This window comes from Mus pahari, chromosome 18, assembly GCF_900095145.1.
Source record: "Mus pahari chromosome 18, PAHARI_EIJ_v1.1, whole genome shotgun sequence".
NCBI classification, from domain to species: Eukaryota; Metazoa; Chordata; class Mammalia; order Rodentia; family Muridae; genus Mus; species Mus pahari.
The window spans coordinates 32,977,001-32,989,330 of NC_034607.1; the positions used below are offsets into that span (position 1 = coordinate 32,977,001).

A 12,330-nucleotide genomic window follows, 5' to 3' on the forward strand; every position below is an offset into this window, starting at 1 on the left:
GATTTCTGAGTTCGAGGCCAGCCTGGTCTACAGAGTGAGTTCCAGGACAGCCAGGGCTACACAGAGAAACCCTGTCTTGAAAAACCAAAAAAAAAAAAAAAAAAAAAAAAACCCAAAAAAACCCCCACACACAAACAAACAAAAACAAAACAAACAAAAAAAAACACAACAAAAAAACCCAACTAGATACATAACACTGAAAACCTTAACATAGCATGTTACCTCCTGGAACAGGTATACAGCCATCCACTGTGGTTTGCTGAGGTCTCCACGCTGCTGGAGCTGCCGTCCCCCACTGGGCAGGGCATGCTGGTGGGTGAGTCTTGTTTCCTGGGTCTTGGGAATCTGCCACGTCGTTCTTTAGGCCAGGAGAGCAGCTGGTGCTTGAATAGTAACTGATGGAGACGCTTCTCTTGGGCCCTTCCCTGCAGACAGCTGCTCTGCCTTCACAGCGGACCCCAAACCCACAGAACTGCCTCAGCACCCATTTGGACTGACCGGTGGTAAATGATTTCATCCTACAGTCTTGCCTTTTAAAGTCTGAGTGAGTCCATGATAGACATAAGGATCTGGAGGTTCCAGATGGCTTTGTTCATGAACTAACCAGCTACTTGATGGGGCTGTTCGTATTAAATCTCTCTGCCATTCACACTGGAATGATGCTTACACTGTCTGCACCAATTGGGAAGTTTACCTCGTCCAACCCATTTTCTGGTGACCAGATCTTGTTCCTGTAACTTTGGGGTGTCCTGTAGCAACTCAAAGCCCATGCTGTCTTCCTGGCATTCTCTTTCCCCAATTCTAACAGCTCCAAATCCTTTGCTGGGCCAGCCTATCACCAGGATTGGCTCAGGTGGCTTTGGAACAACACCATGATGTGACTTATTCCAAAGCGATAAGGAGCATCGAGTTTGACGAAACCTTGGTGAGAATGTCTTTCTCTAGGACTCCCAAACTAACAAGGGGATGAGCACCATCAGCACCAATACCTAGGAAGGAGGCTTGTCTCAGAGTAAGGCTACAGAGGACAGACTGGGAGACAGCAGTTCCAACTCATGCTGTGAGGGTCTCAACCCCTCCTTGCTGGCTCCCGCTGTGCTGGTCTGCACCTGTCAGCAGTGCTTTCTGTCTCTAAGACTAGGGACTGAGCCCAAAGCTTCAAACACGCTAGGAACTGCAATGGCGCCAGACCCCAGCTCCCTCACACCGGATCTGCTGAGAAGTTCTTTGTGGCTTTATCTAGCGTGGCTATGTGAACATTTTTATTTTCTGCATTAAAAAGGTTTGATTGTGGTAAAATGTCCAAGAGCTTTCCTGTGCTAGCCCTTTTAAAGTGTTAATTCGGTGGCATCAAGTGTCTCTCTATGTGGGACAGCCACGACTGACACTTCCGGGATCTTCATGCTAAACTGAAGCTCTGCTACCATCTCATGCCAACTCCCTTCTCTCCTGCCTTCAACTCCTGGTCACCACTACTTCAATTTATCTCTACGAATGACTGGGTTAGTAAATGTCACAGGAGTGGAAATCATAGTTATTTATGACTGATATATCTCATATATTAGGTCTTCAAGGTTCACCCACATTGAAGAGAGTACCACAACATCCTTTTTTCTTGCTGCTAGCTAATAGTCTACAGTGTATGCACATTTTGTTTCTCCACTCCTTTGTGGGTAGCCATGTATGCTGTTTCTATTTTTGACTGTTACATGTAACACTGCTGTGAAAAGTATCTATATGAGTCTTATTTCATCTCAAAAGCTCCGTTGGGAATAGTTGACTACATAGTAACTGTTGGATGCATAAAGGAATGTTAGGGCGTCTTCCACAGTGTCCGCACAGCTTAAGTCCCTACCAATGTGACATCAGCATCAGGGCTGCAACTGCTCATCTCCTCACTGACACTTGTCCTGAGGCCATTTAAGGAGGAACTACACAATCCTGGGAAGAGGCCTTATTACCTCATCTGGAAAAGAAGGGAACGGTTGGGTTAATGAAACATGAACGCCAGAAGCTCTGGCCTTTCAAAACAGTGCTGTGCTCCTCCACAGTGTCTTTGGAACCCCACCCACAACACCAACACACTGAGACAACACACCCACAACACACAACTTCCCAGAGATAGAGTCATGCCTAGCGCTGTGTCCCTTAAGTCCCCTGCACTCTGTCCTCTACCGGAAAACCCAGAGACGCTTTCCATTTAGAGCTGAAGAAGACAAGGGGGAGGAAGGAGCCAGCAATAAATGGTGACACCGAAACCTTGTTGCTTTCTCATAAGGACTTTATTTCCATGTCACCGTGGTCTCAGGCAGACCTGAGGCACCTTCGTCTGTCTCCGTTTGGCCTCCTTATGATTTTTTTTTTTTTGGTAGTGCTTTTCCTTAAACAAGAAAAATGTCAAGTGAGATTTGTACACCGTCAGTTAATGTTTTAACAATAATTAAAAAAAAATGGCGCTGTTGTCTCACTGGTACAAGAGACCAACGGCAACAGTACATACGGTACAAGGAACTTCACAACAAGTTACAGTGGACCGGACCGACGCACACGCAGGCGAGGGCGGGGACAGAGCAGTGTATGTACAGGTGCCCGAGGACGTGCGGTCAGGCTGGGCAGATGGGTCACGCAGAGTCTTAAGTAATGTGGGCCTACATCCTTCCAGATGACAGACACTCTCGTCTTCTGGCCTCTCGGCCTTTTCGCTACAAAAAGTTCACTGAGTTAAGACAGTCCAAAGCATTAAGAAAGACTCCCGAAAAATTAAGACTGGACAAAATAAAATTTAACTTAGAACACTCCGAACTCAACCAGAACAGAACAGTGCAAATTCAACAGGCAGGCAGAACTGAGAACAAGGGTGCTCGGAATCTCTTAAAATGTACATTTTAAAACTCTTTAAATCTACTTATACCTTATTTACCTTTTTTTGTTTAATATATCATGTGTAAAAAAGATGGGAGACAAAAAATAGTTTTCTGAGCTATGAAAAAATGATTACAGGCACATTGACTGTTTCATTCCCGAAACATCTCAGTTTACCAGGTTGAACATTCAGTAGCCGTATGTTTTTAAAAGCATCCTTGGACCTTGAGAAAGGATCTACAGCTTTCCTTTGGGGTGGAGGTTGGCTGATGGCGGTGATGGCCTGGTTATGCAAATTACAGTGAACTCTTCCGGGCGGTCATCCACGCAAGCTTGCTATCCTGTCACGGGTGTGGCTTCTCCTCTGGTGGGTCCTCCTCACCGTGTTCCTCCGTGGACATCGGGTGTCCGGGTGACTGAGACTGTGAGGCAGTGGGGGAAGGTGGGGCCCAACGGGATGGAAGGCGGCGGTTTGCTGGTCTCTCTGGCCTGGAAAAGCAGGGCTCTAGGGAGGGCGCGAGCGCAGAACAAGGCAGTTCCTTCAGAGCCGAGAGAGGGAAATAGTGTTACTCAGACCTGCAGTGTCATGTGGGCCACAGCCCCAACACACTCCAAACACACTGAAGTCACATGAACAAGCCAGGCAGCTTCGGCATCTGAATGATTAACCGCATGCATGGAGTAACGTAAAATGATAGGTTAAACACTCCATATGAATGATTAGTGATGTGACCTGTTACGATGTGACAGAACATGGCAACACGGTGACACAGGGCTGTTTTGTAGGCCATCTCCAGAACGGGGCTGGAACACAGAGAAGATGAAGTAACAACTGGGGACACCTTGTCCTTGGCTCATCCCCGAGCCTCTTGAAGGATCCTTTCAGCTACTGAGCTGGTTTCAAGGGAATCTCAGGCTACTGAGGTCCACAGTGACCTAGGGCTACATCCAGCCGTATTAACAACGGAATTCAACCAGAAACTCTGTGTATTCCAAGCTGACTGGCAGCAGGCTAAACAAACTCCCACAAGTTGTGGAGGAAAACCCGTTGAATTCAGAAATTTTAATTGAGGTCTAGATTTCTTTAATGACTCCTCACTGTGGCGGTGATCTTACGACTAGAGCTATGCCTCTCTTGTCTTTCAGTCACTGTAACGAGCTAAGGGCTGACCACGCACGTGACACACAACATCGGGCCATCTGTGACTGCTTCCCTGTTTAAAAGCAATGTAGGGTTATGTGTCCTTCGCCTGCATGCCAGGGATCAGGGATTGTGGAAAGCTGGGTCACATGCAGGGTGGATCATGGATGATGTCGTAGATAAGGTCCCACAAGAAGTCAAGAGGTAAACTATCAGAGTTCGACGGGACTAACAATGAAAGACCCGGGAATGATGAGACTGGGAACAGTGGGGGTGGAGGAGCAGAGGCTGTGTCCAGGGGAAGGGCGGTGGCCCTTGGGGGAAGATAAAATGTGGCAGATGATGCTCAGAGATGGTCAGGGAGGGTGGCATGACCCGAGGGCAGCCAGGGACCCTCGGGTTTCTGCAAGAGCAATGGAGTAAAGGGGCAGAGTCTCTCTCTCCCTTATTCCTGAGGGGTCAGCAAAAAAGGAAATATTATTACTGAGATCATCCCATTAGATGCCTGGTTTTGGCAGGCAGCTTATCTGACCTGGGAGGGGCCTCCCTCGGCCATTCATGTATGCTGATGGTACCCTGACAGCCAGGATGTGCTTATAGCTACCACATGGACACACTCAAAGTCAGGGTGCTGCTGTGTCTGTCTCATTACGTCATCTCATAGCGCCGGGAGGAAGGTTGGGACGGTCTGCGGAATCCATGTGCCCCCTCCCCCCCCCCAACTACTGTCAGAGGGAACGTGTGCCCCTAGGCTGTGTGTTGGTGGAGCTTCAGGGCTAGCCAGCTCCCCTTCCCGCTGAGGACGAACAGGAACAAGCTGTTCTCAGAGACCACCACACCCTCCTCACTAGCATCGTTTTTTTTTTTTTTTTTTTTTTTTTTTTAGGAAAAATCATGCAACCATGCTACCCAGGAAATGAACATTTTCCTTATAAGAACAGCACACAGAAACAAGCGATGCCATCTGTAATCCAGAAACCAGTAAGATGGCTTTGTGGGAATGGTCTCCCCACCACCCCGCTGCTATGGGGGCACACCTTTTATCTGACGGTAGCTAGGTCTACCCCCAAGACATTTGTTATGTAGAGCAGGCTGGCCTCACACTTAGATATCTACTGCCTCTTGCTTCCTGGTGCTGAGATAAAGGTGTGTGCCACCTCGATTAATTAACATGGGCTCTGCTTTTTTTATTAACTTCATGTAGCTCGGGAGGTGACTGCATCCTTGACTCTTCCCAAAATGTATACTTTCTTATAGGTCTCACTCGGGAACGGGAATGTCTGTTACTACTCTTTCGGCTTGTATTTACCAAGAACTTACTTTCTCACCAATGGACTTACTTGGGAGGACAAGAGACGTTTGGGGTTTACTCTTAATTCACGTTTGTTTGAAAAAAAAAACAAGAGAGAGAGAAGGCTCAGCACATTGTGCAGGCTATACCCCAACACACGGCATCACCAAAATGCGAGTAGGCAGTGGTGGGTAAAAGCCAAAAACTCCCATAGGCAAGACCCAAGATGGTCCCGCCTGGCCAGTGCTTCTCTGTTGAACTGCACAAGAGGAGAAACTTTAGCAGAATCTACATCCTAAATAGTCCACCCTGGAGGTGGGCAAAGTGGGGTGTCTAAGCTCAGCGTCTGTCCCTTGGGGGTGAGAGTGGACGTCCACAGATGAGGATGAATACCGGATGCCAACTACGAGTACATCAGCCACACACACAGCTCTGTGGATGGGTGGAGGCGGGGACGAAGCACTTACAGTGTGAGGCAGGCAGGGCTAGAGTCCCCAGGGGGTAGTTAGTAAGACAGTTTGGTTCTGGACAGACAGACGGAGAAAGAAGAGAGAGAAAAAAAACAAGTTGGTTGGAAAGTGTCTCAAACAAAACATTAGAAGTAGAGCCCCGGCTCCATGATGGCCTCCAGGAGGGAGTGGTGGCCTCTGTGTTCACCAGAGACCAGGCAGAAGGAGGTCGTGGCTCAGCTCATAGGACTGTCTTCTGCTGTGAGTCAACACACTGGAGGAAGCAGAGCTGTCGGGCAGGGGCCTCCCAGCTCTCTCTGACAGAACTTCCGTGGCAAAGGGAGGGGGGGGGACAATAGCAGGGCTGGCTACACAGCCTGGTTTGTTCTGATCACCACAAGCTACGGCTGCCCATGGTCAACCTTTCCCTCCAGGGTACATTAGGCTCCTGGAGGGGAGAGTGCCACCTACGCCCCATCATTCTCTCCCCACATCTCTGCCTTGCTGCCAAGCTTTTAGAGAGAGATTGGGCAGGGTCACTTGAGGGGTGAGGAGGGCAAGGGGGAGAAACATTTCCTGTCTCTCAGATAATGAGATTCCAGTACGGATACCACACAGGGTGCTTGGCACAGGCTAGGAAAAACACAGGCGACTCTTGCTTATCTGGGCGTGAAAACCAGGCCTGGCACACATTCACCAAGAGATGAAAGGTGATTTCCGATAGGACTACTGTGAGGGGGACAATCCAAACAGGAATGACTGATTCTCCTGGCATCTAGAACATGCAAGCATCTGAGAGAAGAGGGAGAAACCATGTCCTCTGCGCTATGTTCGCAGGTTGCTCTAAACATTCACTGTCAAGAATACAAAGGTTCTTTTGTGCCCCGAATAAATCTCTAATACGAGTAGAAACTCAAGTAGGCATATACAAACAGACCAGACCCTCCCAAGCCACAAGATGAGAGGAGACGCAGTTTGCTACTTGAGAACTCCTACCCTACAATGTCCATCCTTGTGAACGTGTAACCAATCTGTCCTGACAACTCAGACTTTGGGAAGAGTGGGTCAGAGGACTGCCGTTTCTCTAGGTAACTGTCAAAATCAACACTGGCTTGACCTACTTCTGGTTTGAACTCTATTTTGACTTAAGTACTCCTTGGAAGGCTGGCCTGGGAAGCTAATCATTCCCCTGCCATGCGTTTGAGGGAGACAAGGACATAGAGCTTTCTCCTCATGTCATCAGGAAGCCAGGGCTGGTGCCATGCAAGGAAGCGGTAAGTCACCCGGGGACGGTGCTCTCACCCATGCAGACATCTGGGATCCTAGGACTTGAAGTCATGCGACTTCTTACTGGTCAGACCTACTCTGTCAGCACTGCAGTGACAGGGAGGCATAAATCCTCGAGGCTGTCACCACTGTTATTATCAGGCCACTTCCTGTCCTGTTACTGAAGACATGGGAGATCTCTCTCTCTCTCTCTCTCTCTCTCTCTCTCTCTCTCTCTCTCTCTCTCAGATAGGTTCTCATGACATAGCCTTGGACAGCCTAGAACTCAAAGATCTACACATTCCTCTGCCTCCCAAGGGCTAAAGTGCAATACCATGCCTGTGAGTGTCCTTGTTTGTTTGTGGTTTTTGTTTTGTTGTATGTTTGTTCAGCTTTCGATGCAAGAATACCTGTGGGCATCCGTATCAGGAGAATCCAGTGCTAACAGATTTGTGCCACCATTACCATGTTCTATTAGGGCACACATTTTTGTTTCCCCTACCGTATCTACAAACTGCTGATCTGTACTGAGGTGGCCTGAGAATCCAAACGCTCTTCTTGTAGTTCCCAATGAAAGAATTTTGAGTCCGTGTTATCCAAATGCACTGTTACATGCCCCTCACGCAACCACACATAAAGAAAGGCAGGGTATAGAAATCCTGACAGACACACACACACACACACATATGCAGTTTCCACTTACTCAGTTTCTACACTTGCACCACATCACACACACACAGAGCAAATATACACTAGACCAAGAAGAGTCATTTTTCGTCTGACCAGAGGATGATTCCTGAACAAGACACACCCTTACTGTTCTGGGGACAGGTAAAGTAAACTTGCTTACAAGGGTCTCTGGGTTTATCTTTCTGCCTGTTCCATTCCACCTTCACTCCACTCCTGTCCTTAGCTACACAGACTCCACTCCAGGCTCCCTGTGCTGGGAAGCCTAAGGCAGAGAGCTGATGGGGGAAGGGAGCAGATACCCAATTTACCTCCATGGATCCTGGCTCGGCTGGCACTGGTTCTCCAGTGTGGCTGTCGCTGGTGAGACCTGAGGAGCCATGGCCGGCTTGCTTCCTCTCCTCCTTTAAGGCATGCTCCAACAACTTTTTGTTGAGGATCCGGGCCACATTCTCAGTGAGCGTGTAGCCAGGGGGCGCAGATAAGTCCTGTCTCACTGGCGTGTTCTCTCCTCCCTCTTCCCTGAATGTCTCACAGCCTACCCCTAGGGGGCTGGGCGACCTTCCTCGGGAACTGGTGCCCGTTTCCTGGCCTGGACCCAGCTCCTGTCGGGGTTCTGCTGACCGAGATCGGCTCCCAGCCCGCACCCCGACGGGACTGTGGTCGATGATGTTGAAGAGGCTGGAGAGGCCATCATTGATGGTGGTGTGCACAGGGCTCTCCCTCGTGGTGGTGGAGCGGGCCCAGGCTGACTCGCTGAACCCTTTCTGGGGCACGCCTGGTGAGGTCCTGATATTTGGCTGGTCAGCTTTTGAGAGGGGCTTTCTCTGAAGTTTGGGAGAACCGTACTTTGGGGAGCAGCAGGTGCGTTCAAACTTGGCCTGCACCTTCTCAATGGCAGGGGCCACCTGTCTGCTCCTAAGGCTGCGGGAAGGAGAAGACACGGGTGTGGTGCCACCTCCGGCTTTTGGCGTGAGACACTTATGGGGGCTGCTGGTGACGCCGCTGGCACGTAGGGCCTCAGTCTGCAGGCCCACACTGATTGTCTGGATGGTCTGTGTCCCTGCTGTCCTGGACCCATTGGTCTGGCAGGCCATATCCCTAACATGTGGCTCAGCAGGACCGGTGCAGATGGCATTCCTGACAGAAAAAGCTACCTCCTTCATGTCATCGCTCATGTTCTTGGACATATCTAGGCTGTTGAGAGGGGAGGCAAAGCCCAGGGAGGGGCACATAGGTCTGTCAAGGGGGCAAAGAGACCCCTCCACACAGTCCCGGGGATGTCTGGGTGGCGTGCAAGACCACCTATTGAGCACAGGTTCTGGATGACCTCCCTTGGCATCTGCCAGGTTCCCTCTTGCTCTGCTCATAGGAAAGGGGCCCTCGGGGTCCGCTCGACTCCTGCCCTCGCCGCCTGCTGCTATACTGTCAACCCTGCGAATGGCAGGCGGGCTGTGCAGCACGTGCACCCCAGACTGCTCAGTAAGGACATGGGTCCGCAGTGGCTGCTTCTGGCAGTGCTCCGGGCTGGTCATGGTGTCTGTAGTCATCGTGACACTTGTGGTCAGGTACCAGGAGGGATCCGGACAAGGCTCTGTGGTGGCCTCATGCCCCACCCGCCCCACCTCGGTCCTGTCTGCCCAGGGGTCTGGAGGCCGATCGCCCTCAGCCCTGGGGGATGCGTAATCCCAGTCGTTGCTATGGAATTCTTCGATGTACTTCAAGTCGTCGGGAGACAGGGGTGGAGTGACATCCTCCTTGCTGCTGGCGGAAGGTAGCCCCTTCTCAGGCAGGAATGGAGAGACGTCCATCAGACGCTGGAACTCAGACATACAGGACACAGACACAGCCCTGGGGAAAGATACAGAAAATAAAGGTGTCAGCTCCTGGGCCATGCTCTGCACCAGACAGACCTATGGTGGTACCTGCCTCTACCTAACTCTTAAAGCATGGGCCAGTCACTTGATATCCTCTGAGTGGCTGATACGCTCCCCCGATGAATGCCCGTGCTTTTACTGTCCTCTATAGACAACAAACTCGCTCAGATCCGTGATCAACGGTAAAGGGGGAAGACAAGAGTGGCAAAGCCATGGCCGGACTTTGGTAGCCAATGTGCATGAACGCGAGTGTGGTCTTCCTCACTGCTGGCGTTTTGTAACTCTGCCTGTTTCAATCTGACTTAAATTTGTTGAATGCTTTCCATGTGCCCATCTGCCAATACAGAGGTGGTGGGTGGCCTACTGGACAAGTCAGGAGGTGACTGGGGTATACATGCAGCCGGTCTACCCACCTGGGCAAACAAATGCTCAAAGGCTGGGGCCTGGATGTACCACCCGCCACCTGAGGTGACAGAAGCTTCGTGACCTGGAATCTCTCTGCAACTGCAGCCGGAGTGGGAAGGCAAGGTGGACGCTATCGCGATTCATGAGTTCCCCCTCACCTGAGAGACTTTATACCTGGGGTTCTAGCACAGTCCTAGCCATGCCAGAGGTGACCCCAGATCCAGCACACAGACCGCTTCTCTACAGAACCTGTTAACAGTAACCCAGGCTGAGGCTACCTGGTGAACAAGTGTGTGGTTTCGGTGGTGTCTACACAGAACCACCAGCGGAAGCAATGGGTGGGGGCTCCGTGGCTCTGGGATGAGCTGGATGGAGTAGCACAGAGAGGAGAGAGAATGGAGGGACCCTAGAAGCAGCCATGTTGGAGAGACAGCAAGACTGGGGTGTACTGGAAGCATGTCTGAGCACCTCCTGATGCGGGTGTGGCGGGACCGGCCATCTTGTTAGAAGTCGGAGGGTGCACAGCCAGGGGAAGGGGTCAGGACCTTCGTGGTTTTTGCATTGGACATTTTGATGCTGTTTAGAGATTATGATCCGTGTGTCGACTACTTCTGAAATCAACAGCAGCAAGTAAAATTTAAAATCACGATCATAGTGCACAAAGGCAACAGAAAGATGGGAGGCCTGGGCTGTCAGAAGCGAGGGCTCAAAGCCTCCGCCTTCACCTTCCACACAAAGATAGTATGCCGCTGTGGATGCCGGGGGACATTGCAGCAGAGTGACAGCTGCGTGCTGCTTCTCTGTGTCAGATGTGACTGATTCCCTGGGTGCCCATACACGTAAGCTACCCAGAGAAAACAGTATCTTTCAGAGAAACCAAAGCTCTCCTATTTACGGATGTGGAAACTGAGGCCGGAAGCACTGAAGTCCCAGGCCCTCAGAACAGATCATTAAGAGGCATATGCAAATTACTACCAGAGCCCAAACCCACAGGTGGACTTCGACGTTGCCCGGGGCAGACCAGAGAAGAAGGGCAGATTCATGCCCTAGCATGGTGGTGTGGACCACAGCCAGCACGGGCTGACATAGAGACACTCCTTTGGAGTCTCCGAGTTCACCGGACAATAAAGGATAAAGCTCAAAGCGGCAAACTGCTAGAGAAGCAGCACCCGATGGAAATAAAATCTACAGAGGGAAGAAAAGCAAACTCGGAGAGCTCCCGTATCCACCAACATAAGGAAGAAAGGCAGAAGCAGGGAGTTCAGACCGACGAGCAGGGAACAGGTGTGTCACTAACATGAAGGGTGGCAACCCAGTCTATTCCCCTCAGGAAAGCCTCTAACTACAGGCCCACGTAGAGCAAGTCCAACGCGTTGTGGACGGAGAGGCTTTCTGAACTACGCAAGAAGGAAAGTTTTCCATGGATCGTTTAATAGCTGGCATTTCCGAACACTCCTTTGGACATAGCATAGAAAGCATATGTCAGCTGGGCCTTTAATCCCAGCACTCAGGAGGCAGAAGCAGGTGGATTTCTGAGTTTGAGGCCAGTCTGGTCTACAAAGTGAGTTCCAGGACAGCCGGGGCTACACAGAGAAACCCTGTCTCAAAAAGAAAGCATATGTTGCCCTTTTTGTTGCTAACACTAAAAACACAGCATGTCTACGAGATGAACGACTTAAAATCCATCCATTGACTTACCTTTGGAGATTGCCCTTGCGGCTTTCTTCTTCCTGTCAAGGGAGACAAATACTTGCTGGAATCAGTCAATCTTGACTTCCTAGGAATCCTGTCTGGGCTAAAGTGACTTGCTCTGCTCTGATCCCTTAAGATGTGGTTTGGAATGCTCACGGAGGACAAGGCCTAAGCCACTGCCCTGAGCCCTTTGAAGTCAACCAGTAAAAGCAGCATCCGACGCCATCATGGGAAGGTAGAGGAGCCTCTGTAGCCTCTTCCTGGCAGGAGGAGGTACCTGAGCAAGGGACCTGACTGAGCTTGTTGAGCGAATGAATGGCTTTCGTGCCTTCCTGCGGAGACCTCCCGACTTCATGGAGTTCAAAGAACTCTTGATCCAGAGCAAGTCTGTGGTGTGTGTGTGTGTGTGTATATGTGTGTATGTGTGTGTGTGTGTGTCGGGGTGGGAGCAGAGGGTAACAGTGAGGAGAGATTTGGGAACTTGACATCCTCCAGTCTAAATCTTGCCGTGGAGGTTGGTGTGGCATCCTTGGGGCTAGGACCCCGGCTTGCTTTTAAGCACTCTCAATTACAACCCAGAGGAGAAAAATAGCAGAGAGAGAGAGAGAGAGAGAGAGAGAGAGAGAGAGAGAGAGAGAGAGAGAGAGAGAGAGAGAGAGA

The 12,330-nt window shown here is 50.5% G+C and overlaps 1 protein-coding gene across 7 annotated transcripts in view; it reads right to left on the reverse strand.

Moving 5' to 3' along the window:
* Positions 1-2,272: 2,272 nt before the first annotated feature.
* Positions 2,273-12,330, reverse strand: part of Mtcl1 (microtubule crosslinking factor 1) — a 113,890-nt gene continuing 103,832 nt past the window's right edge. For 4 of the 7 annotated variants that reach the window (XM_021217993.2, XM_029531331.1, XM_029531333.1 and 1 more), the window contains 3 exons: positions 11,677-11,708; positions 8,008-9,547; positions 2,273-3,401 (listed from right to left, as the gene is read on the reverse strand). In XM_021217993.2, coding sequence (XP_021073652.1) covers positions 3,207-3,401; positions 8,008-9,547; positions 11,677-11,708 — 1,767 coding nt within the window. In that variant the 3' untranslated portion in view covers positions 2,273-3,206. Of the gene's footprint in view, positions 3,402-5,761; positions 5,819-8,007; positions 9,548-11,676; positions 11,709-12,330 lie in introns of all 7 variants that reach the window. The other 3 variants (XM_029531336.1, XM_029531335.1, XM_029531334.1) reach the window with 1 other exon arrangement.